The 27994-nt window shown below is 38.3% G+C and overlaps 1 protein-coding gene across 3 annotated transcripts; it reads left to right on the top strand.

Moving 5' to 3' along the window:
- Positions 1-41: 41 nt before the first annotated feature.
- LOC124156017 (serine hydroxymethyltransferase) lies at positions 42-25298 on the top strand. 3 transcript variants are annotated; one of them, XM_046530300.1, is made up of 9 exons: positions 42-307; positions 795-1002; positions 6962-7137; positions 7959-8141; positions 8225-8437; positions 12103-12275; positions 15969-16143; positions 20080-20196; positions 24941-25298. In XM_046530300.1, exons 1-9 carry the CDS (start codon positions 283-285, stop codon positions 25105-25107), a joined length of 1437 nt encoding a protein of 478 aa, XP_046386256.1. In that variant the 5' UTR covers positions 42-282; the 3' UTR covers positions 25108-25298. The 3 variants fall into 3 exon arrangements, with proteins under 3 accessions (XP_046386256.1, XP_046386265.1, XP_046386273.1); XM_046530309.1 differs by lacking the exon at positions 42-307 and adding an exon at positions 318-403; XM_046530317.1 differs by lacking the exon at positions 42-307 and adding an exon at positions 489-578.
- The last annotated feature ends 2696 nt before the right edge of the window (positions 25299-27994 follow it).

Genomic DNA, 27994 nt, shown 5'->3' with positions numbered 1-27994 from the left:
CAAGAGTATAGAGGGAGGGTAAAATTGACGAAGATTCGCGACCAACCCGTGGGGAAACCATAAGTTTGCAAAGGGACCGACATTTTCCCTTCGGCCATTCCGAGGGACTTCGCATTTTCATTAGCGCCAATATTTAATCTCTAGCAAATATGATTTCGCTCACATGACAACGTTATCCACCCCGTATCTATGCTCACGACGACAAGGCCACTACCGCGGCGACAGCCGCATCTCGCGGGTACCTGCGAAGCGGATTTGATTGGTTGAGCAGTCTGGCGCGCTATGTCATTAGACCAATCACAACTACGTAAGTAACAGGTGGTAAGTGAATTTCAGCTTGGTGGAACCGGTGGTGAGAGATTATCGCGGAATTTCTTCCCTGAAGCTGTGATTTGTCTGCAAGGTTCGTCATATTTTGTCTTTAGCTTATTTTCATTACATTTCATTCATTGTATTTTTAGTGGTCTCAATCTAAATTTTTGGCTGTCACATGCCGTAAGCTCTTACGTAACGCAGTTAAAAATCTCATGCGCCTTCTGCTGAAAACTTGCGTCAAGATTTTGATTCATTCTTTTCTGGTACGTAGTTGGTTGAAGGATATCGGTGATGCAAGTGATGTTTACATTGATTACGAGGTTATCTATGTCACTTGCATACATGACGACTTCTGCCCTATATTGAAATACTTAGTGCTCTCCAGCGTCACATCATCTACGAATGCCTAAGCCACTACTTCTGGAGCTAGACTGCAATAGTATCCATCTTCTCAGCTAAAGAATCGTATTCCATTACAGGTAGAACAATGAGTGGAAACATGGGGATGCTTTCCCAAAATATTTGGGAATCTGATCCAGAATTGTTCGACATCATCAAGAAAGAGAGAAGAAGGCAACAAAGGGGCCTTGAAATGATAGCTTCAGAGAATTTCACGTCGCTGCCCGTTCTGCAATGCCTCAGCTCATGTCTGCACAATAAGTATTCTGAAGGATTACCAGGACAGAGGTAATTATCAATTGCCATTTCGTCAGAATAGCATATTTTCACACGATGCATTTTTAAAGCATTTTCTGCCATCCGAATGGATGCTCAGAAATTAAATATTCCTCATGTAAGTACATGTGCAATCGTTACCTAGTGTACTTAAGATCGTCATTGTACTGTTTAAAGAGACCTTGAAAGCCTTAGTAATGCTCGAATTATCTTTGTTGAGGGAGGAATAACTATTAATTTCGTCTACCTCTCCCCATGATCTTAATTTCCCAAATATGCATTTCATATCTCAGAGTGATTCGATAGTATCTTATCCCACACGACCTTCATATAAGGCCTAGTGGAAGCACTGTTGCAATTTTCCCTTCCGCCTGCAATGCCAATGCCGATTTCAAATATCACTTCATACTTTTGCTGTTTCACTTCATTTTCTAGGCCTGACGCTATCACGTATTTAAATGATGTACAAATTAACTGAAAAACTGCTTAAACATCTCAGAAACAGATTTAATTATGAATAAGTGAATTTATTGAAGTGGGTAACTTCTGGTGTGGTTTGAAGCAATATGGTCCGCCAAGAAAATTTCATTTGCTATGAAAATTTCAAATGCTACAGTTTTTGCTCTGTGCATATGTGTAAAGCAAATTCTCTTCTAATACACCCTTTAATTTTTTCATGTAATTATAAGGACCTATTTCATTAGGCGGAGAATATGCTTGTAGTGGATTTATTATGTGTGATAATAGCATTTAATAAATTCCATTATCCACCCATGAGCTCTCCCCTAGAAATTAATCATTGTGTATTATTGTGTTAAATCAACTCAAGAATTGAACTTAGGGCTCGTCTGTAGTAAAGTAGCCCTAGGTGAACTGAGAATGATGGTTAATTCTCCAACATTTTCTGTTCAGAAGGTTGATGCCTGGCAACAACGACAGGCTTTCATGCATAATTCAGCTAATTAGAAAGCAAATGAGATCATAAAAAAACTTGTGCACTTTTTACCATAGGCTTTACTTCGACAATGCGTTCTGAGGTTTCTCTCAAAAGGATCCACTCTTATTGTTACATGTAGAGGGTCTGTGTATGTGTAGGAGAGGTTTTGTGGCCTGTGCTGGCTGGAATATGATTGAGAAACTCTTCCATAAATCTTGTAATCAATAGGGTGGTTTCCCATTATTTTTTATTGCCTAAATCAAAAGATTATTGCTCCTGGAGTATGTATTTAACGTTTCTAGATTTTTAAATGACGATATCTATTTTTCGCGATTAAATGAAAAGTGAAAATTTTCAATTGCGCGAAAACGCAACGGCTAAGTATGAATGCTGGGAAAACTCCATGTGACGTCGTTCTGGTTCCCGCTGCCGCAAGTGAGGTGACCTTGGGGCGAGGCTTTGTGCGCTGATATGACGCAGGATGCTAGCAGTTAGCAGAGTACCCTGCTAGCTGGTAGCGCTTGGCTTAAATAAGGATTATTAATACCTTATCAAACGAAGGAAACTTTCTGACCTTAGGCAGTTTTAATAGGTGATTATTAAGACATGTTTCCCTGAGCTTTGTGCCTCATGCATGCATTGGTAATCTCTGACGATGAAAAACTCCTATATACTCGTGTAGAAACTAGGTCCCTGTTACGTCACGTGGAGCGGAATCGCATGGGCGCCAATCTGGCCTTTTTCAAATGAGGTTAAAATTGACCATTGCCATTCGTCTAAATTGGGATTTGTAAAACCAATTAATTTGTACATTATGAATACACTAATGGTGGGTAAGGAATCGCAATCAATGTATTTCGTTTTCTTTGATGAAGGAAACTACCCTATTATCAAAGTTTGGCATCTTTTAGGGTTAACCCCTTCAGTGGTGTCTAAATTTTCCCCAAGTTATACCCCCAGGGCGGGTTTTTATAATGTTTAGCTTAAAAATGGATTGAAAAAGTAAATACGTCTTACAAAAATATATTTAATATAGTATTAAGCACATTACAGGTATTTAAAGTATGATCATACTGTGCCCCATGATGTAAATTAATATAAGCATACCCAATTTAAATAAATAATGTTATTGCTATTACAAACCAAATCTAATACTTTCTCTTCGTGTGATACATTTCAAAGCAGTTTTCGGGATGCAATGGAATATTCCCGCACTGTTTGCATTCCCACCTAGTTTCTTTCCTTCCGGGACAAACTCGGCATACTCTACTGGGAAACTTCTTCTTTTCTGAGGCTGGTATATGCGTTGGGAAATGTCTTTCAGTAAGACGAATAGGTGGGTCAGTTTTCGAGGGTCTTCCTCCTTTGGCCACTTTTCTTTCCATGGCATACTTTTCTAAAAGTCCATGAATGACTTTATGCCTAAACTGTAGGAGAGTGCATTTTTCTCTGCCACTTTTTCCATGCACAATATGAGCATTTACAATACTAATGTCCATCAAATGAAAGAATAGCTTCCTATACCATCGGAGACTTTTTCTGAGGCACTCGTACGGTTTTATTTTTTGGTCCAATCGATCCACTCCTCCCATATTAGCATTATACTCTATCACGGCGTCTGGTTTCTTCACTGCTTCTTTGGTTTTCCTGTCTACTTTTCCTGTCTCACATATTTTTCCCCTGTGATACGTGGATAACATTGTCACATCTTTTTTGTCACGCCATTTTATTGCAGAATAAACTCCTGATGTGTAACATAGTACGTCACCTTTCTTCAATTTTGCTGTCTGCAGTTCTTTCGGCATTTCCTTTCTTCGCAAGTCAACTGTTCCACAGGCTCCGAAACCATGAGATTGCAGCTCTTGGAATAGATTTGGACTTGAGAACCACCGGTCCATGAATATAACATATCCTTTCGCAACAAGTTGGGGACACATCACAAGTTTAGTAACAGAAGCATGGTTTATTAGTTTCCGCGAAGCACTTTCATCACCCCGCCTTTCCTCCCCTTGACCAGTGTAAATGAAAAAGTCCCAGGCATATCCTGATTGAGATTCACAAATGAAAAATATTTTTATACCAAACCTTGATCTCTTTAGAGGAATATATTGTTTCATCAGTGACCTTCCTTTGAATAGCATAAGGCTTTCATCTACCGAAATATTTTGTTCCGGCAAATAGGTTTTTCTAAAAGATAATCGAAGCATTTCCAGCAGTGGCCTAATTTTCCTGAGGCGATCAGTGTTGCCCGCATCTTCATCATTGATAAAGTGCAGGTAACGCAGAATCAACTGAAACCTTTTCAGAGAAAACGTTTCGTAAAAAATAGGAGTCTGAAGTATGTAGTCTCTGGTCCAATATAGCTTCAATTCGGGATTGCTAATAATACCCATTGCCAAAATCAATGCAATAAAAAGTCTAATTTCATTCTCACATGTATCATTCCACAACCTTATCCTCGCATTGGAACCAACGTCTGAATTTAGAGCATCCTCGCGGCACTTATTGGCATATCTATTTGTCTCGACTACAACATGGTGCACGAACTCATCAGTGAAGAAAAGTTCGAAGCATTGCAGAGGAGAAACATCTGAACTAAGTGGAACACACACACCTGCAACACCAGCAAATATTGGTTTCCCATACCCATCTTCTGCTTGGTCAATGTCATATTGAGTCCACTGGAAATGACGTTCTTGTGTACCTGGGGAAACATTTTGCGGCAAAATGTCTGGACTCTCCGCGTCAGATAGTTCCTCATATGACTCGTAATCATCGCTGCTACTACACTCTAGGTCAGATTGACTTTCAGATGGGCTATATTCACTTTCTGAGTCATCTTCTCTTTCTAAGGAAGAACAAATTTCATCAAGGCGAAGTTTCTTTTCTTTGCTTTTTGCCATCGTTCAGGGTTACACTGCACAGTGCACACCATACTATACATATCACTAAACAATACCCAAAAACACCGCTAGGTGGTATAAGCTTCCTAATAAGAGTGAGACATCTAATGGGCAACATATAAACTACTAGCATAATAGTACCATTGCCCCGGAAAGGTTTCGGGAGTGAACGAACTAGATTCTAAGTTTACCACGGAAATCTTCCGGGGTAGAACGTTTTGGGCAGTGGGGCAAGGCCCGGAACTTTTCCGGGCGTACCACTGAAGAGGTTAAAAGGGTTGTTTGGGAAAAAAAATTTGAGGCATGAGGATTTAGAGAATTTTCAAAATCTGAGGATATTTTTCAATTAGTATTTGGAATCCTCATGATTTCTATGGTAAACATGCAAAGTTTTATGAGAATTGGATGTAAAGCAAGACTGAGACAATTTATATTCCTCTGGGTGTACGAATATTTTTCAGTGGCCACAATCTTTGAAACACTTTTGCAAACTTTGCTTTTTCACTCAAACTTCAAATGGGGTAGGAGAATTAACTGGTAGCAATAGCGGAGAAGAATTTTTCAGTTTCATGACTACATTCAATTTTCATCAATATCTTAGTTGGTGGATGTGGATGAACTGAAATGAATTTCACCTCCTCCTGTCTCCTATTGGTCTTCGGACCTCCGCAATCCTCACATGATTTATCCATTACTTGACCATCATCATGCTTCTGTGGCACTATATTTTGAAAGCTTTCAAACTTGATTTCTCTGCTGATGCCATCATCCATTCTCACGGCAATAAAGAAGAATCAATACAGTCATGATTCATCATAAAATGAATGCATGTCTCTCTAAATTAAGCATCCCAGGATCACTGTTCTGAGCCTTAGGCTGGCTCCATTCCATGTTTAGCATGCAAAGGCTAGGATGAAGGAATGGAGCTTTCTAGAAATATTATTTTAAGCCAGCATTGTGATGCTTCTGGACATGAAGGAAGGCTCATTGAGAATTCTTAGAGATTTTTGAATAGAAACTTATCGTATTTGAGTGACGCTGATTTTTAAAGTGTCTCGTTGCATTGGGATCATAATCAGTCACAACAGTCAGTTTCTGTTGTCTTCCATTATATAAAAGCATTGGCCTAGGAAACTTATGGTGATAACTAATGGAGTTTGAATATGGATTCCCCATTTACGGTCACGTACTTTGGATAGTTAAGTTTTCATAGAATTTGTGCATTATGGGTGACTATGCTATCACCCTGTATACTGTAAGCGCTAAGCTTAATAGGAAGGGCCAGGTCCGTAGAAGGCGGAGTGAGATGACAAGTCAGACGTCTGGTTCCACACATTTAATTCACCAAGTACAGGTACATTTTCCCCCTCCGACATACAGCGTAAGACTCCTCTTGCCTATTCTCTTCAAGAGGCTGCCTCCCGTGTGGCTTCTGTCTCGTGACCCTCTCGACTTCTTCCTATTGGCAGGAAAAGGCCGCATGATTATGCATTTCCTACGCCTTCCAACGTCAAGATACTGCAACGTGTTAAGCAGCATAAAGTGTTGGAGAAATACGTGGAGACCAATTCCCACGCGAGAGGTTGCAAGGTGTTAATCGGGATAGGGTGTTAGAGGCATGCACGAGGATGGATCCCACGCGAGAGGTTGCAACGTGTTATGAGTTTCAGATACTGGACCCATCACTCGAACGTGACTCTGCGATTCTTCCATTACCCCGAGAGCGAAACCGAGCTGACACAAGACAGCAAGCGACACCCTTACAATACTTAAATTAGTCAAGAGCTGACACATACTTTTGTTCAAAGTTTAGGCTTTGCTCTCGGGCTGTGGTACAGTGCAAATGACTTGGACTGCTACATAATCACGTTATATTCTCAGCAGTCCAGACCATCTTGTCCAGTATAGCCCACAAATTTACATGGTTGGGAATGATGCCTTATTGCTTAACTGGCTGAGAACTCGACATCAAATCATGGTTGAAATCCGTCAAGGCGAATGATTTTTTTCTCTGTGGAATTTTTGCAGGCTTTGTGCATGGCTAATGACTCCGTTAAGTTATTGCCGTAGCTAGTACCGCTTTACTTTATATATTCTAGTAACTTATTACATAGTGTGTTAATTTTTTCAGGTATTATGGTGGCAATGAGTACATAGATGAAATTGAATTGCTTTGCCAGAAGCGTTGTTTAGAAGCATATAATTTGAACCCTGAAGAATGGGGTGTTAACGTGCAGCCATACTCTGGATCACCTGCCAATTTCGCTGTTTATACTGCCATTGTGGAACCTCATGGAAGAATTATGGGTAAGTAATTTTGGCACTAGCTGTTGAGATGCATGGAAATTCATGTTTCTGTTTTGCTCTTTATCATAAGTTCTTTTGTTACTATGTACTTTATGAAACATGTAGGCACTTGCAAGGGTATGTCTATAATGAGTGCCATGACATAATGCCCAAGGGGCACAAAAGTAGCTGTAAAAACCAAAATAATATATCGATGGCCAAGTTCAAACAACAGGTATCTCAAAAATAGCAAATTTTCAGGAGAGCATTTAAAATTATTAAATTTTTCTAATTGTGCTCCAAAATTAAAATAAAAAAATTCATAAAACTGAAAAAGAAGCATTTATTTGCGAACAAAGAGTTGTTTTTTGCTTGAATTTTATTTTTTACTTATTACACTTTGTTTAAGATACCTGTCAAACCGACCAAATATTGAGATACTTGTTCTTAGAACTTAGCCATTGATATGTAATATGAAATCTAAACTTTTATCCCTAGATAAGAAATAGTCAAAAGCTGTAACAGCAAATCGTCAATAGTCCACTGTTATGCGTTCGATTTCTCTAGATTAACAATATTAAATACTTTCTATTACAACCACCAAAGACATGAAAACATTTTAACTTGTTATCTTTACCTGTTAAGACAAAAAAAAATGTATGAAATTTTTATAGTATACATATCTATCGGGACAGTTTCTTCATGAGATTTATATTAACTAATAATAGGCTAAATGTATATGCAAGCCTTCTTGTAACTCATGCAAAGAAATCCTTAAGGCTCCCGTGTGACCATGAGTTCAACTGTTTTGGAGTATTAAAAATGTTATTTTCCATTTACAGGCTTGGATCTTCCAGATGGCGGTCACCTGACTCACGGATTCATGACAGCCACAAAAAGAATTTCTGCTACCTCAATTTTCTTCGAATCTATGCCATACAAAGTAAACCCCGAAACGGGACTCATAGATTATGATAAACTTGCTGAAACTGCCAAACTCTTCAAACCCAGAGTGATTGTTGCTGGTTAGTTAACGTAAAAGTTGGAATGTTTCATTTTGTCTTTGGAATGCAAAAAACTGATAGTATTTCTTTTTATTAATTTTAAGGAATCAGTTGTTATTCAAGAGCTCTGGACTACAAGAAATTCAGAGAGGTAGCTGACCAGAACGGTGCATATTTATTTTCTGATATGGCTCATGTTAGTGGCTTAGTTGCTGCTGGTATTATTCCATCCCCATTTGAATACAGTGATGTAGTCAGCACGACCACACACAAAACCTTACGAGGTCCACGAGCTGGAGTCATCTTTTTCCGGAAAGGTAATTATTGTGTTGAAGAACTGTAGTTATGCTGAAAGAATAATGGGTTTGTTTACTATTCATTAATTACTCTTCATTGAAAGAATTAGGTTGATGGGAGGGAAAGATGAAATAGGGAGAAAAAAGTCTTCTTCAATCAGCCATTATCCCTTAACTTGCTCCCCACTTTTCATGAGCTCACGATGTCTTCACTCCTGTGATGATGCCTACAGTTTAGCTCACTAACCCTTTACTGCTGGTGCCTACAAGAGGAAAAACCTTTTCTATCTTAACCCTTTCCCTACGAAGGTCATGTTTCCACGGCTTGAATTTTCAGATGCTAAATGCCAAAGGCCGTGTTTTCTCGGCTTGAATTTTTCGATGCTAAAGGTCGAAGGCTGTGTTTTCACGGCTTTGCGGTCAAGCATGCCAAGTGGGTCCCTAGGCGCGAGAGGTCCGACCCTTTCTTATTGTCCATGTGGGGATTATCTTGGCCCATTCTGGCACTTAATGTCCCACTCAAGGAAGGTGCTCCTGGTCACTTAGTTGTTTATAAGTTAGAATAACGAAAAACGTACGTGTTGCATTTATTGAAAATCAAAGCCAAGAATTACATTCTGGATGTTCTGTTGATCGAAATTCCAAACTTCAAACGGTTCGAAATTTCAAACAGAATTCTAGCATTCATATTAACGGAGTTCATCATCACCTAGTTGATGTAATGCCCTTTTGCTGAAAACCCTAAAAATAACTGTAGAACTTCGTTTTAAACTTCTAGAGTCATTGCAAAATGAAAGGTATACATTGATGAACTGGCATTTGCTGCAATAGTAACAATTTTAAAAAAATTGAAATCGCCCTAGTAACAATAAACTGACCGCAAAAGTATGCCATGATGGGCTGCCTTCGGGAAAAGGGTCAAGGATTATATTTGCCCAGTTGCTGAGGAAAGGGTCCGGCATCCCGCTAGGCAAGGTCATTAATTGGAGGAAGCAACTACCTGGACAATTCTTTGCCGAGAAATAACTCCGTACAGGGCGAAAAAGAAATGCTCAAAGCCTTCTACTCAAAAACCAACTTTCCATAAAGGAGTTGGCGCGAAGGCTTCACCGCGTCGTGGTTGTGTTGGTGACAACAGTTTCTCCTGCTGGAATGATTTAACTTCGACCTGGAGACGCCTGCTGGAATGCAGGAGAAACTGTTGTCACCAACGCAACCACGACGCGGTGAAACCCGGAAAATGCAGCCTACATTTCCATGAAGGAGCCTGGCGCAAAAGGGTTAAGAGTAGAATAAGGATGCGTATTTTAAACTTCTCTGTACGGAGCTCGTTTTTTGTGGTGGAATTGCTCAATCATTCTTGTTCCTCTGATTTGGGACCCAGCTCAACTCAAGGGCCTCCAGCCCTTACACCCCCGGCTTTATTTCGAGATTGATTCCCAGTATTCCAGCTTCCAAAATTAAAAAAAAACAATAACTGGTAAATTTCGTTTTAATGGAGCCATTGTAATGCTTGTTTGTGATGAGGAAGTTATTGTCAATCACGTCTTGATCGTACAACTTATCTATTTCCTTTACATTTGATGGGAAAATGCAAGATTTTGAAGATGGCAGCCATAGGACAGTAGCATTGAATTAACACCGATTCAGAATCATCATTACTTGGAGTCTACTCACTACTTTTTTTATTTATTTGCATTAAAATCCAAAACAGTACATAAGACCTTTTACATGGGATTTGTGAACAAATGATTAAATAATGAAGTGTAACAAGAAACAACAACAACAACAAATTTGTCAGACATTATATGATACTTACGATTCATCCTATTTCCTTGCTTATTTATGCCCACTGATCCTGTTTTCAAACTGGAGTATAAGCGATTTACCTCATCTGTTTACTAGTTCATCTCCTAAATAATGAATAATGCATGATTACACGTGAGTTAATGTCTGGGAGCATACTTTTAACCTATTCCTGGTTTCGATAACTGTGTTAAGTTGATAGATTGAAAATTTTTGGGCATGTTGGCATTCTTGTTCTGATGAGCCAATCAGTTTGTGGCAGTGCCCAATCAGATACTTGAGAAAAAAAATTCTAGGTCAGTATGAAGGGGAACTCCAAACATAATTTAGAATTCTAAAATAAAATTTTCATGTACAGCAGACTCCCGATTATCCGGTTGCGGATTATCCGTGCATAATTTTCACTCTCACTCAATATTTCCACGATCTTTATGAAAAATAAAACCAAACGCAAAATCACCGGAATTACTCCATTTAATGCTAGGATACACCGTATTTATTATTTCAATTAGAATCCCCTTCGTGAAACGGAAGCAATCGCATGCTAGTTGCATTCACAGGAGCTCCATGTTCCTGTTTTCCTAGACTCGTAGTGTGCGACCGCTCTCCGTGATCACGGATACACGTCCCGCAGCAGTTGCAAACGGGCAAATTGTGCGAGAAGCGACTTCAGGGCATGGTGCCTGAAAGAGTAGTTTCCGACGTCGCGCAGTGTTTTGAAGCATTCATGCAAAAACCACTATTCAGTATTCGTGATCACGTGGTTTGTGAAACGAGGTCTTATGTGGAGCAGTAATAATACGAGTGCAACCATGTTACTGCCACTAAAAAGATCGCGGACATGCAAAGAAAGCTCTCAATTAATCTGGCAAGCACTCTAAAATAACAGAATGACTGCATAAATTATAATATATTGTTTTCTTTAAGTAAATTATGAACATAACAAGACATTAAAGTGAAAGTTTGGTTTGTCCGTGTTTTCCGATGATTCGTGCTGTCTCTTCCCATCATTAGCCCGAACAATTGGGAGTGTGCTGTATATGAAGTGGTATAATTACATGTTTCTAAGTGTAACATTTGTTAGAGTGATGTCATTTGCGTGGCTGGAACCAATGCCTGAACTTCTACCTCCTGAGGGAAGGTTCAGTTCAGTATTTTTCTTCATGCTGGACTGGGTTTCTTTGTAAATGGTGATTTATGGAGAAAGTTTGCAATGAACCATCGGTGCGAAGCACTTTGAGTGAGATTCCAGTATCCTTGTATCAGTGGTGGCATTCATGGAAAAAAATAACGCAGAACTTGTGAAATTAGCATGAAGTTTGGCCAATTTTGGAAAAACAGTGAAAGTAGCGTGAAACTTGGTATCACAGTGTTGTGTGATTTGCAACCATGCTTTGCTAGAGCTAGTCGTAAATGGTGGCATAAGATACTGCAGAGTAAAAAATAATGTATGGAATAGAGAAGTAAACTGCAGAAAACTCATCGATGAAGTGAAGAAACAACCTGACTCAATTTCAATGCCTTATGTGCGGAAATGTGTTGCTGTGGTTATGCGGAAATTGATTGTGTGCAGTCCGCGTTAATTATTTCTGTAAACCAGCCTTAATACAGATGTTTTCTCCAGTTTTTTTATATATTGTGGTTCCTTAGTGGAGGTTTCTCCCATTCTGTGCATTAGCCCTGTCTTGCTCCTCTTCTTATATTTTTCATCTCCTTAATTTTACTCTCCAACCATTCTACCATTATTTTGTTTGTTTTTGTAATGTCTTTACTATATTTTGGTCATTTCAGCATACTATTACATTTTTCCTCACAAATATGGTCCAATAAGCTATTGATGTTATGAATAACTACAAAGTAATTATTCTTTTAATTTACAGGTGTTAAGTCTGTTGATAAGAATGGTGTGAAGATTATGTATGACTTGGAAAGTAAGATAAATCAAGCAGTGTTCCCTGGCCTCCAGGGTGGACCCCACAACCATGCAATTGGTGCCATTGCTACAGCCATGAAACAGGCAAAAACCCCCGAATTTAAGGAGTATCAGTTGCAGGTAATACAAAATTATCATATCATTCATCTTTGTTAAATGCTAAAAGATGTCTTGCATTCTCTAGTCATGGTATCATGGATGTAATGTCTGTGCATGTAGTGGAACCTGCTGTGGTACCTCGAGATACAAGTGCCCTAACATACGAGGGAAGTTGTGCTTTGAAATGCAATTTCAGGACTCCCACTCAGCCGTGAAAACCTTAAAACCGTGAATAAGCCGTGAGTTTCGTCTATCATGAAAAAACCTGGAAATAGCCGTGAATTTCTTCATAAAACTTTTGAAAGCCAAATGTCATTGAAGCCATTTTTGAATTTTCCAAGTGAGGCTGAATTACATCGGAAGCCTTACGTTAAAAATTTTCTCGGAATTCCACCCGCACAGAGTCCCGAGAAAAGTATAAATATGCATTCTGTTCTCCGGGAAAGTGTTAAATCTTACATAGTGGAAGCCTTGTTTAGCAAGTACGCCATATTGAGAGAATCGCACTACTTGATGATTCGCATATTCAGAAAATTTCAGTACATTCAACTTAGTACAGTGGTACCTCGAGATACGAGTTTGATTTGTTCTGTAACCTTGCTTGTTCATCAATTTTCTGGTATCTCAAAGCAATTTTCCTGATTGAAATGCCATTAATCTGTTCTGGCCTCAAAAAGGCTACCCCAATCGGCCGATGAATGTTACGTGATCAATATTTCTGCCTAAAATGCCTTATCTACAAACCGTGAATTTAATGACATTTAGACCATGAAAACCTGAAAAAAAACAGTGAATTTTATAATGTAGTTGGAGTGGGAACCCAGAATTTGCAAAATTTGAGATATGAGGAACGGTTGGCAGTGGTGCTGCACACGGCCCTGCACCTGCACCTACTGTAGCATTTAAGTTTCGTGTGAGTTGCATGTGACCAAAATGAAAATCTACCATTAAATCAGTTTTTTTTCTCTTTACATTCTCTTTACTATGTTTACTACCATATTCGTTATTTATGAATACATTTTTCTTATTGAAAAACACTAAGCAATAACAATTGGGGTAGCCTTTTTGAGGCCAGAACAGATTAATGGCATTTCAATCAGGAAAATTACTTTGAGATACCAGAAAATTGATGAACAAGCAAGGTTACGGAACAAATCAAACTCGTATCTCGAGGTACCACTGTACTAAGTTGAATGTACTGAAATTTTCTGAATATGCGAATCATCAAGTAGTGCGATTCTCTCAATATGGCGTACTTGCTAAACAAGGCTTCCACTATGTAAGATTTAACACTTTCCCGGAGAACAGAATGCATATTTATACTTTTCTCGGGATTCTGTGCGGGTAAGATTTTTACAAAATCTTGCCCACGTGGAATTCCAAGAAAATTTTTAACGTAAGGCTTCCGATGTAATTCAGCCTCACTTGGAAAATTCAAAAATGGCTTCAATGACATTTGGCTTCTTCTTTTTTTTTGCAAAATTTTATTTTTTCGCCTATTTGATAAAAAGGCTAGAATATTGTTGTTACTCAAAAATGCAATGCCATTACTATGTGTGTAGGCATGGCATATCGAGCTCATTTTCATTCTTGCAGCACTTTCCATGGCTAAAAAGTTGTCAAAGTTACCATGTCTGTGTTTTTAACAATAATGAAATTACATTGTGCTTCGCATTGGACTTAAAGCTAATTTCTTACTAATTAATGAAAATAATGAATACATAATTTCTCCATATTAAAGAAATTTTCTTCTTTATAGTCTTATGATTGTCCAGATGGTAGGCATTTGAAATTTGACTTTTCACCCCTAGGAGGGTGTTTCAGAGTCTCATAGGATTGGCAGCATCGGAAACGGATTCAGTCCGAGTCGATTTGGAACGTATCCTATGCTCGTCTTCTGTGCGTTTCATACGTACTATTGGAAAGCGTTCCGCTTTTGGTATGACATTAATAGTCATCCTAAACAGGAAACGATAAAACGTCACGGTTTTCAAGAGACAAGTGAGCAGCGAAAACAACCTTCCGCCAGGTCTGACACTTCTCTAGGGAGGCGAGAGGTATATACGGGCATACATAAGTGCTGATAGATAGGATTATCACATAATTGACGTTGTTGGGGGGTAAAATAATTTTAAAATTGTCCGTCTGTAGTTTTTTTTATGTAATCACCTATTGTTTTGAGCAAATTATGGGAATGAATGTAAATTTTAAAGGAGTTTGTTCTTTCTTTCTCGTGAGAGCATAGTTGATTGTTGAGTTCGTGTATCATAAGAACTAAACTACAGATAGTCGGGAAATCCATCCTTTTTTCTGACAACATATGGTTTAATTACTCAATTGTTTAACTAAATTGTCATATTTTCATTGTGTATCTCATTTCACTATGAATATTGACCATCATAAATGATGTTATGCCCTTCCTGATATGCCGTAAACATATTACAAATTTCCCGTAAAAGTGAAGGTATGCTGGAAGGAAATACAGTGATTAAATTAGGTAGAATGGTGTCCATTATTATCAATGGCTCCAGATATGTAGATTGAAATAATGTGGTTAGATTTATTATCTGTTTTGCACATACATGCTTGGGTTATTTTTATAACACTATTTTATTTGGTACGAAAATGACCAACAGTTACTATTGTTGCTCCTTTAAATATATATACTAATTACGTGTCATCGTGCGAAAATTCAACAGAGAAAAAAAATTAATCGCCTTGATTGAGATTGGAACACGTGACTCTTAGTATGCAGGCGAGAGCTCTAATCAATTGCACCGCCATCACTTTTTACAGCTCCTATGAAATTTGTGGATATATATAATTTCCATATAGTTTTTACCGTCGCTATTCCCGTTATGCTTGAACTAATATTTCATATTAAAACAAATGTTTAGGATGTACACTATGGAATCAACTGTATTAGGTACATAACCACGTCTAATTTCGATGTAACTACGATGCAAAGTCACGCACACAATCATATCAAACTAGACAAATTGTTATACTTCCAAACCCACGGAGACGTTTCCAATGCATTATGCTACCTACATATTTGTAAGTCATTACGCCATGTATTCCAACTTGTTTCACGTTATTTTTGCCAAATTACTCGTCCAAATAACATGCAAACGAACGTGCGCTGAGAATGATAGTCTGCGCATTTATTGTCTAATTTACATGAGAATTAAAGTCACTTACACGTATATTACTCTATCAGAACATCCACATATATCAGCACTCATGAAATAAAGTGGTATTATTTTATTAGAGCCAAATAATTATTAAAAAACAGCATTATAACATTTCACCATTCACAAACGGAATGACTTTCCAGCACCTCAAGCCCAATCGACTTCTATCCTATCGGAAAGCCGGCCTTGAGTCGATAGGAAGCAAGTCTGAAACGCACGGATTGCCTGGCTGATAGCAAGTGACGTAGAATCGGCATCAAGTCTCCCGATCCGATCGGAAAGGGAGACTCTGAAACACCCTCCAGGTCTACCATAGTGGCTTTTTAAATGTTTTTTGTTTAATTGGCCACTAATTTTCTGAAAAATTAACTGAGAAAATTAAAATTGGCTGATTTTGTGAAGATATAAGTCTGCACAATTTTTGTAAATATCCACAATGGTTATCCTACACCTCCTGCGAGAGTTTGAATGGAATGGCCCTCGTTTATCAATGGTTTTTCTTTTTTCATAACCAAAACAGGTTGTCCGAAACGCTAAGAGGCTTTGCAGCGGTCTGCAGAAACATGGTTACGACATTGCCACTGGAGGCACTGATGTTCATTTGATATTGGTTGACTTGAGGTCAGCAGGATTAACTGGTGCTAGGGCAGAAAAGATACTTGAAGAAATTTCCATTGCATGCAACAAAAATACAGGTAATTATACATATCTAATAATATCATGCCATTACATTATGTTGAAATTGTTTTTCCCTCTTTAACCCTTTCACTGCGGTGAACGTTCCTGGTACATTTGCACGGCACGCTGCTGTGAACATACTTTTTCTTCCTAACTGCCGTGCAAAGCACTTCGAAGGGTCCCTGATCCGGGAGCCTTTCCTCGACGAGCTCACCCTCGCTGGACCCTCGGAGCGGGGGGCCTCCCTCCCCAAAAGTGAATGCTCTAACTGCATTTTGAAAGAAAATCTTTCAATCAATTCGATCATCAAAAAATTATTGTTTACATCACACTCTTGCCAATCAGGCAATCAAGTACGTCTTTGAACAGTGTTTCTGTGATGAGAAATAACGATTTTGTTAACTTTGCTAAAATGGCCAATTTACGGTGGTCCGCAGCCACATTTTTGGCAAAGTTAATAAAAATCGTTATTTTTCATCGCAGAAACACGGTACAAAGATGTACTTGATTGCCTGAAGTGCGATGCAAACAATCATTTTTTGAAGATCAGATAGATTGGTTGATTTCCAAATTGCAGTCAGAGCGATCACTTTTCGGGAGGGAGGCCCCCCGCTCGGAGGGTCCAAGAGATGGGCTAGCAAGGGTGGGCTCGTCGAGGAAAGGGTTCCGGATTTGCGACCCTATGGGGGTGTACCATGCCCATTCTAAAAGTACCTGCTCCATGGCCCAGCGAAACGCATTTTAACATATTTGCCGCATGTGAGGAGAAGGTTTTCCGAGATTGAACAGCAGTGAAAGGGTTAAATGGTATATGGTAGAAAACCGACAGGTTTTCCTGAGTTTCTCGAAATTTCCATTTTTAAAGCTGTATAACTGAAAATATGACTATCGCAGTGGCTTAATTGCCGCCTCAGTGACTGGCTGTGTTTATGCTAATCTTGCGAGAGTCTTGTCAACTAGTTTGCTGTTTTCTTATGCAAAATATGTCATTAAAAGTGCCTTCGGATGCCTAGATGTGGTGATTTCGCACAACAGAATTCACGGCATGAATGTATGGTGTCTTTTCCTAGAACTATCTGGACTTAACCATGAGAGGAATAGAATTGGGTTGAAGTTTACATTATGAGCTCCGCAAGCCCAATCTATCAAGCCCTAAAATCTATCCCAGGAGATTGCTGTTTTTTGGATTGGGATTGCATGCGATCCGAGGATTTGATAATTGCTGATAAGCTTATGGTAGTAGCTGTGAAAATTGCATGAATTTGCACCAGGTGCTCATTGAAGAATATGGGGGGGAGAAATGTTCTAGTTCCTCCATTCACCAGTGGTCTCATCAAGATCACTTTTATTACTTACATTTGCGATTTACAGAGGAATAATATTAAAGAATGGCAAATGTACTGAATCTATTTTAATCATATTGTAAATCATAAATTTTATGAATGTGATGTTTTTTCTCATTTTTTGACCTTTCACTCAACAAGCAATCGTCATTTTTGCTGATAGCAATGTACGTTATGAAAAAAAATCCATGTTGCAGTGAAACCTACATTCAGGGAACTGATCTATTCACTAGAAATATCATTAATCTGGAATGTGTCAGGTCCAAGCATTCCAAATTATCAATCTTTGACTGCAAGCTATAGCTTTTTACAAGGGAATTGATTTTGAGAGAAGGATTTGAAAAAGGTTCAATTCATTATGAGTTGATGGGTAGATATCAGCAGGAAAAAAAGCACGAGGAAAAGTAAGATTAGAAGAGTCAGGAGCAGCATTACAATAGGGAAACATATACTGGAAGTGGTAAATGAATTCAGTTATTTGGGAAGCAGGAAAACTAGCAATGGGAGATGCAAGAATGAAATTATCAGCAGAATAGCTCAGGCAACGAGAATATTCCACCAATAGAAATATCTACTCATAAGAAGAAAATTAAGCATGGAAATGAGGAAACAATAAATCAGAACTTACATTTTGAAGTATGGAAGAAATCTCTGGAGCCTTGAAAGTCAGAGCACTTGCTCGCTGGACATGTATTTGAGTATTCAGCATTTTTCTTTCTTTGGTCCTCTCAGCCCCTCCTTCATGAATTGATTGATGTTGGTAATGCCATTGAGCTGGGAAGTGTGGGTCATCTTATCATTGGTATACGTAAAATATTTTAATGCGATATTACCCAATACTTTCTCTTTTATTGAACTCAATCATGATTTATAGTTTGAGATTGCAGCTAGTGACAGTCAAAGGCTAGCTAGCACTTAAATCTGAGCTTATTGGTGTAGTGGCATCGTCTGTGCCACTTTATTGGGTGATTCTTTTTAACTTATTCCTCTATGAGCTCACAAATGTAATACCTAGCATGTAATGTACTCTCTTAGCAGATGAAGCTGAATTAATTTAAAAAATGTGTACTGTTTTTTTAAGAGTTGCTCAGGGGTCATTTTTTAAAACCCATATTTATAGTTTAAATTGATGAAACTTAGGAAAGGGTCATTCCATTTCAAATCAACCAATATTTTGACCAAATGACACCCACCGACTTGGATTTTCATGAAACTTGCCATAGTCATGCATTCTGGTATAATTAGAAATTGTGTACAATTTTAGCCTCCAATTGTCAATTGTTAATGACATATGAGCAATTGAAATTTGGACGTGACCCCTAATTCCTGTGATGTCAATACATCTGGATATGAAATGTATCCGGTCTTTGGATACAGATTAAAATGAATGTAAGATGTAGTAGTGTACCGTGGATCATGTAGTTTTTTAAATCAAAACTCCCTATGCTTGAATAGTTCAGATAGCACGAAATTAGCAGTACGTGGGGGAGTACATTCACATGATTGCATATGTGTTTCATACTCTAAGAGCCAGTAGCATATGCTATAGTGAGATAATGCATGCTCCAATATTGTATAATCATGAGTATAAGCTTGTATCTCCTCTAAATTGTGTAATATCTATGTGCCTTGAAAAAGAGCCATTTTTTTCCCTTGACCATGAATGAGTTTTTTTTTTTTTTTTTTAACTAAAAAGAGCGTCGGAGCGTATGTTGCACGTTGCGGCACTTTAGGGGTCACGCCCAAATTTCAATTGCTCATATTTCATTAACAATTGACAATTGGAGGCTAAAATTGTACACAATTTCTAATTATACCAGAATGCATGACTATGGCAAGTTTCATGAAAATCCGAGTCGGTGGGTGTCATTTGGTCAAAATATTGGTTGATTTGACATGGAATGACCCGAAATTTAATAATTAAATTATGGAGATTTCATAGTTAAATGGTGGAATTTTTCATTTGAAGACTTGCAAAAACAGAAGGTTGGAATGCTGTGCAGTGTAATATAGGTGTGTAATGCTGTGTAGTGGAAAATAGGAGTGCGTGTCTTACACTCGTTCATACAGTATTTCACGTGCAACAGCACGTAGTTTGTAGTTAGGAGAAAGTGATGGTGTGTGGGAGATTTCCGGCACAGCTTAAGTTTATGGAAATTGCTATAAATAACACTCTCAAGAGTTTAATTACGGATGTTATTGTGTTAATATTTGCTACACTAGAGAAGAGCTATAAAACTGCAAGCATAGGACTTGATAAAACAAATGTCTTGCTTTAGAGCTATTTTTGCTGTGAAAGATGCATTAGCCACTTAAGTGATGAAAGTTGAAAACAGAACTTTCAAATTATTAAATTTGAAATAGTTGTCTGGTTGATATTGGTAATGTTATTTTACCTCATTATTTATTAGTGTACTATTACAAAAGCACTTTCTAAAACTTTAAAGGATAAGCTTACAAAAACTTCCCATTGCACTTTTTATACATATTCTTAAATCGTCATAAAAGCTTCATCATTTATAGTTGGCATCACTGACGTAGTATGCTATTTTTGCTTCTAATTGATTGATATCATGTATTTGTATTTCATAATGTGCTTTCTTTTTGTAGTACCTGGAGACAAAAGTGCACTGAATCCCAGTGGCATAAGGCTTGGAACTCCAGCTCTCACCACACGTGGGTTTAAAGAAGAAGACATTGACAAAGTTGTAGATTTTATTCACAGAGGTGAGTGTTTTGTTCACAATATTTATAATTATATAATAATCTTCCTCAATTTTTAATTACCTGAATCGGATAACTCGCACCCAGTGATCGAATAAGGACTTGTTGAAGGAGGCAGATTGCATGCGCTCTTAACCCAATTATGCCGAAAACTTTTTTTTTTGCTAAAGTGTATTAATATCAGCTGTTTCTTTATCATCTCCTCATCCAGATCATCAGAAAAATACTTAAAATATTCTATGACTCCCTCCTTATATAAAGTGGGATGGGTTGTTTACTACCCTTTTGACAGTTATCAGCTGTCAATGGTGTAAAAATGCCCTTGTGAAAAAACTGAACTGACATATGTACTAAAAAACTTTAATTATCACTAGAAATATACAATTATTGAAATATTAAACACCTCCCATATTCTTATTACAGTGCAAAATAAGCAATGGCTGGTCAATTTTTATTTTTCTTTACACTGAAACGAGAAACATTGAGCGTGCTGAAGAGAGAAAACCCCCATGTCGTACGACAGCATGTAGAAGGCATTGTTATCCTTCCCCTTGATCTTTTCATCATGGTTCTTCTACCTCATTCATTCTGTTTACCCTAACTATTCCTGTTGCTTCTATACCTCTCCGTCGCATTTCTGACATTATCTTAGAGCTTGTTAAGAAATTGTCAAAAAAGAAAGAAATGATATCCCTGGGAAGTTTTTCTGTAATATGTACATTTGCAACTGGTATACCTTTTATTCACTCAGACCTATGCCAAGAGGCATCTTGGAAGGCCCCTTGCATCAGCAACCATGATATAAATCTGTACGAAGACGATCGTCTTACCTCAGATGAACTGATTGCATCCATGTAGGCTGAAATAAAGGATCATCGATTCGTCAATGGAAACATTTGTTTCATTTGGTGAATTACTTATGAATATCTCATTTAGCTTATCTATATTTTTTTTAGATCACGAGATGTGGGTCAATCTTCTCTTCCTTGTATAATTCAAACTTTATGCTTCACGACATTGACCCACATCTCGTGATCTAAAAAAATATATATATATAATAAGGGGTCGTGAAGCATAAAGTTTGAATTTAGCTTATCTAGCAGCAGTCTAACTTTAGCCCTTCTATCACCAATCGGTAAGTTTTCATTGTCACAAGTCAAGTGCGCTGTGAGCACAATATTCCTGCGCCCCTGAGTCTGAGGCCATTCGACAAAATATTCGACTGCGCGGGAATTGGACTTAACCAATAAGGAGCAGAATTCCGATGAATAAAATCATTTATTTCTCCAGAGGATTGTAGCGACTCATTTTTATTCTGAGCTGCGTAATTGATGTTTAATGTAACAATTACATATATCTATAACCTGTCTTTTAAGAAAAATTTGGTGGAAATTGAGCGAATAGTCACTGTTTGTGATAGTGGTAGCATGTTTGTGACAACTATATGAGCATTTGGGAAAGTATCAGAGGACAGGTCTCCATTTCCTCACCATTGGCTTGAATCTTGTACGGCATCCCGTCGTTAAATTAGGATCACCCCATTCATTGGTATCCCCTTCATTTCAATCGCAGCTAATACCATTACATATTCAGATCTGCAGTGATTAGCTCCACATGCACCTAAAGTTGGCTCAGATTGAAACTGTCAGGGTTATTTCATTCTTCGTCCTCACAGTCCTCAGCAGTAACCATCGTAGTCTGGACCAGTGATAAAAATATGTGCTCCAGATGAGTGGCGCAGCGAGTGGGGGGGGGGGTTTTGGGGGATAAAACCCTTCCCCCCCCCAGAGCTCAGAGAAATTTTTAAGTTTAATCCATTTTACTTATTTGGATCAGTATTACTTATAGAATAGTGTAAGGATCAATCAAATATCCATCAGAAGGCCGTGAAACGAGCCATTTTGAACCATTATTCTTAAAAAAAATTGGGAGGAGGGCCCCCGCAACTCCTGCTTACCCTGGTGGGTATGCATCACACCTGTAAGTATTAGTTGCTCCTAAAACCCCCCCTAAATCTCATGAACAACATTGAGTTCCTTAGTCATTCCCCGCTGTTAGCCCTGCCCCCGCTAAAACCTTCAACCGAACCCCAATTCCTTATGTATCCCAACCGCCTCCCCACTCCATTCCCCCATCTTTTACCCCCCAACCCCTCTCCCACTTCCACCAACTCATAACCATACATGTACATATATAAGACTTAAACGACTTGACGTAAACCATGCATTTGTACCTGATGATAGCGATGAATCGCTGAAACGCGTCGTACTTGACTACTGTGGACATTCACAAAGTTTTTTCACTTTCATTTATAACTCCCCCTAGCTTTAATTCCTAGCTGTGCCCCTGCACCAGATAAGAGGAAATTGATTGTCATCTTGTTCCACCATCTCTATTATCTAGGCTACCGTCAGAAGGACTACCTTCTGGCAATGAAGTTTGATTTTAGGTACAAAATCAGAATACATCTAACTTGTATCATGCAAATGAGGCTTTTGTTAGTTAGACATTCAAACTAAATGAAAAGGTAAGAGTGAATGTGAAAATTACAACTTGAGTCTATGTTGCAAGGAAACATAGATATGCTGAAAATATATCATAGAAAGCCTTTAAACATATATGTATTTATGTACACATATACGATTGCATTTGTGGCATTCGGCTCTAAAAACGGGAAAAATTGCATATTGCTAGAGGTCCGTGAAAGTGGTTTTATTTTTTGCTAAAATTCGTTTTAAAATCATGTGATTTCGGTGTTATAGAAAATCTTGGCGGTGTTATTATAATGCTACAATTTCCCACGTTTATAGGAATTTTATTATTTTATGGTTCACATTTCATGAATACTTATGCTTATATTAAGCATTTTACATAACAGTTAACACAATTTCGATTGTTCAAAATTTCTGATAAAACTAAATGAAAGAAATGGTTCTACTTACATTCGTTCAAGGTATGTGACTTGTTCAAGTATTTAGTCTTGGTGAATACGATCGGCAAACGGCATATTCCCGCTACCTCATATGTGTTTACTTATGTGTGTGTATAAGAGCCATTCCAGAATTTTTGGATTGTCAAGTTTCTCAACACTAAATAAAGCCTTTAAAAATTTCTATAGTAGCAGCAACAAGCTCCTCCTTTGTTTTCTTTGACTTAAGAGACTGTGTGTTCAAATGATAGCTGTCATTTAGCGGGTCCCCTTTCTTTCGCAGGTTTGTGTATTCCTACTGATGTGCTTTAACGAAGCATCTAGAATGAGAAGCTTTCTCACTTGAAAAAATAGATATCAGATTTGGCCAATGTTAAAATGATTTTTTTTTTGCATTGTAGCTCAGTGGAGAGCCGAATATCTGATGATCCGTCTGCTAATAAGGAGAACCCCCTCTCCTCCTATCCTTTCTGTTCCTTCCTTCCCTTCCTCTCCTGCTAGCGCTTCGTGCTTTCAAATAACCATACGTGTCTATGGATGTCTTTAAACGAATCAAATCGCGCAGTTGACGGCATGGCGGCGTTGACGGCCGCCGTGATCACCACGGCGCAGGCGCCCATTTCAATCCGGCCCGGCGGTGCGCCGTCTACGGCGTGATATACAAGCAGTGCTACATTGAGGCCGCTTTCAGACGAAACGACTTTTCGCCGGTCGCCGTTCACGTCATGACGCCGTGAAATTCAGGCCGCTTTCAGACGAGACTGCTCTCTGCTACGCTGTGGGGCGTGCAGTGAACGGCGGCCCGGTCCCAGCCAGCGGCCGTGTTTAAGTCAACGAATTGTTACATTAGACCCACACTCAAGGTTTTCCTGCAACGAGTTATCCAATAACGCTGTCTAATGCGTCGCGGAGAGTCACCGGAATTACTACTCGGCATTGACGCGTCCCGGGCGCGTGAGCTTGTATTTCCGCTCTTCCGCGGCCGCGTTAAATTTCTTCCGCACATTTTTAATTCATGATATCTAATTCTTCAGGTGAGAAAGCGCCTGTTTCTAAATATTTCAGGATTGATACATGGGAATCGAAGAGAGAGGCTGTGATAAATTTAACGGCAAATACTGGCGCAGAAGTCACTACAGTGCGCGATATTACGCGGGTGCGTTATGCGCGAGACTAAACGAGCCAATTGACCTTGGAATCGTAATGAGATAAAGCAAATGAACGTCAGCAGCGTTAAACAATGAAGGCTTAGGCTTTAATAGATTGTGACTCATTAGATGTGATTTTTTTCGCTAATCCACCTAAAATCGCACAAAACGCGAAATTTCGTTTTTATTCACCGATTTCGCGTTATTTCGTTTTATTTCGCGGTATCGCGTCTCGCGAAATTCACGGACCTCTACATATTGCGTATTAATGTCAAAAGGGTCACTACCTACCCACTATTTGCATCAAAAGCAGTAACTGTACTGTGGACAAAAATATTTCAATTAATTTTCATAAATGCATACCCTCATATATTTGTAACTCTGAAATGTGTTAAAATTGCAAATATTATCGAATCAAAATAGTGGCTGCCATTCTTACACTAAGCTCTGGTAACCCTTTTCTGTGTTACATAGAAGTATGAAATTTTGAAGCATTTTTGTGGGAGGAAGTACCGGTCTTTAAGTGGGGGGTACCCCCCAGAATGCTGGGGGGGTCGGTGGTTCCCCCACCAGCCTAATTCCCTGGGTTTGCTGATGATGCTGTGCAAGATTTATTAATTCAGAATTTTAATAAATGATGTCAACTTATCTTTTATGGTGTGCTTTCCAGGTCTTATGCTTGCTAAGGAGATTCAGAAAGTCTCTGGACCTAAGCTTGTAGACTTCAAAAAAGTACTGGCTGAAGATCCAACATTTCACGCCAAGGCGAGCCAACTCAGAACAGAAGTGGAAAACTTTTCCGAAAAATTCCCCATTCCAGGCTTACCGGATTATTAGGCTAATGTTTTGTTGATGTGTGATAGAGTGATGCAAACAACGATCAAAAGGTCTCATCAAATGTGTATTTTGTAAGATGAAAAGGTGATGAGCACTTCATATTTGCTTGGTTTTCATAGTTTTGTATTGTTGGATCTGATTTTAAAACCATTTGATGGTCTAGTTTTTTAATTAAAACTTTATAAAATTGCCTCGTGCTCTTTATTATTGTATTATTTGTAATTAAATGATATTTTTCTCTTAAATTATTGGGATATATTTTCTTTGCTGTTATTAATGCACATGTACTTATTTCTGTACTCCTAAAGGTGCAGTTTAGCCCCTCCCATGCATTATGACGCTCAAACGAAACAAAACGTTACAGAAAATCTGAGAAATAGGTGGAAGGGTGATCAGAGAAACTAAACTTCTCATGGTACGGAAATTGTTGCTGATTTCACTGCGTACAGGGTATACAGACTGTCCCACAGGTTGTGTGTCATTTTTGACCTCTAATTTTAGTAACTTCTCATCGAGCAATATTCATGAAAATTGGCACACTTACGGGGAAAGATCCTAAGTTTTGTTGAGTGCAAGCAAAATTTTGCAATTTTGACCTGTTGGCCTCCCAATGTGGGTCCAAAGCAAAAATTTGAATTTGCCTAATGGGGTTTCAACGTTAAAAAATCGAGATATAAAAAAGTCTGAATTTCATTGACCAAGATGTCAATTCTAAGGTTTTCAAACACGAGGAAACCGAAAATAACTCTTTTTATTTATGAAAATTCAACTGTTGACCCAGTAAGGTCACAGTCAAGGTCATAGGTGTTGCAAAAGGAATAGCATGCCAACAGAGGTGTCAAACTATAGGTTTTAAAGGATGCGAAAGTTGGTTTTGTATTTCATAGATCCGTATTGTTGATCTTCCTCCGAAGGTCATAATGGGGGTCAAAGGTCATAGAGTTAACCGTCGGGCCATAGTGACAACCAATGTGTGGAACCATAGGTTTTGATGGGTGCCAAAGTCAGTTTTGCAGTTCATGGATCCATATTGTAAATTTTATTTACCACTGAGACTCATAACGTGGGTCAAAGGTCGTAGAAGTATGTTTTGAAATATCAGGGATAATAATGTCCCCAACCAAAGGTTTTTAAGGTTGACCAAGTGAGTGGCATAGTACACATATCTACTGTCTTTTCCGACAAGACTCCCTTGCCATCTTAGTTTCACTCCGTAGTTGATTATTTATTTCCCTAAACATCGTTTTATTTGCTATTCAACCTTAATTCCGGTCGGATGAACACTTATGCTAAAAGGTTTGGCTATTTTTTGCGTAATAAATTTTGTGGTCTATACCCATAATTATGGATAGGTGCGCATAGTGGAAGATTATAGTCCCTTAAAGGTCATATCCGTTTTAAAGGACGTTATGACTGATGGGATTAAGTCTTTCATGGTCGAGAGAAAAACGAATTCCCATATCTATCTGTTCGGCAAAACATGTCTCTTAATTTATCGCTTCTGTCAGACCTGAAAATATAGTTGGGCTCTAATATTATATTCTCTGTTTCATTTAAATACATCCATTTTCAATCGTTCAAGCAATCTAAGCGTCAACTTGTCTTTATGATACGCCAGATTTGAGTGCTTAGTGAACGAAGAGCACGAGCTGCGTTTCGCATGATCTACCTTTTCAGAATCTGTGCTGACAGCCATGGAGGAAGTTATGACTATCCAAGAAAGTCATCTTATTTCTAACGGCAATATGCTGAAGTATATTGCCTACAATCGATGTTAATGAAATTAGACGATAGCCGCATGGGTCGTGTCTGTTTTCCTTTTTGAATATGGGTGTAACACTTGCAATTTTCCAGTTTAGCGGTAACTTTCCTTCAGATAGTGACTTCTTGAATATTATCTCTAAGTAAGGTGCAATCGGTGGAGGTAACTCCTTGAGGACACGGGCAGGTATTCCCTCCAGACCTGGAGATTTACTGTTCTTTATCGATTGTTGCTGTTTAGTTATCCCATCACGCTGTATAGAGATTTCTTCCATTGATTTCTGTGTACAAGGGATGTCTAAATTAAATTCAGTATCATCTGTGGTGTAAACGCTTTTGAAGTGGGAATTTAACGTGTTAGCTTTTTCAATATTTTTGGTGACAAGTTTATCATTATTATCAAATAACCAACCAACAGTTTTTCCCTGAAACTCTCTGGGATATGACCAAAAGGATTTTGGATTTTCTTGGAGTAATTCACAGAGTACTTTTTTCTCAAGCTTTTGCTTTGCAGCTCGCATTAATTTCTTGGTTATTTAGTATTGTGCAGGGTAACTTTCTTGTTTCAAGTTCCTTTGATTTTTTTACCTTTACATAATGGACTTTCTGTACAAGTTGTATACTTTCCTTTGTTTCCTAAATAAATGGTGTCCTGTGTTATGGTTATGCCTAAAGGTAAGCTGAAAAATGTTTTTTATCCATTATCCATAATCTGTAAGCCCTTCCACTCAAGTCCCCAAGTTTTAAATGTTGCAATTACGTATTTGGCAGAATTTGGATTATATATATGAAGTTTATCTAAAGAATTTAATGGCTTTGCGATGCGTGAGAATTCTATATGCGAATAAAGTGCATATTTCGAGGGTAGGCAACCATCATACGACCCAAGATGCCCGGATGTGCATGGCATCACTTCACATTTAGCCTTTAAGCAGCTGAAATTGAGGTTAATGAAAAATTCTTTTTAAATTACTCAATGATTCTAGATGGACGTAATTCCTATAATGAAGCCTAAAAAAATATTTCATTTGTTATGGATGTAATACGTGCCCAGAATTCCAAGCTCTGAGAAATTTTTCTAGGATAAAAATTCTTATGGCAGTGTTTTCCAAAAGTGATTACTGGT

This window comes from Ischnura elegans, chromosome 1, assembly GCF_921293095.1.
Source record: "Ischnura elegans chromosome 1, ioIscEleg1.1, whole genome shotgun sequence".
In the NCBI taxonomy this organism is placed as follows: domain Eukaryota; kingdom Metazoa; phylum Arthropoda; class Insecta; order Odonata; family Coenagrionidae; genus Ischnura; species Ischnura elegans.
This window is presented reverse-complemented; position numbering and strand designations above follow the sequence as displayed.

Excerpts from the sequence above, each read along its gene's own strand:
- LOC124156017 (XM_046530300.1), top strand. The coding sequence starts at position 283 with ATGTCATTAGACCAATCACAACTAC. Across the intron at positions 8,438-12,102 it reads AGTCATCTTTTTCCGGAAAG|GTGTTAAGTCTGTTGATAAG; the intron begins GTAATTATTGTG and ends TTTAATTTACAG. Across the intron at positions 20,197-24,940 it reads TGTAGATTTTATTCACAGAG|GTCTTATGCTTGCTAAGGAG; the intron begins GTGAGTGTTTTG and ends TGTGCTTTCCAG.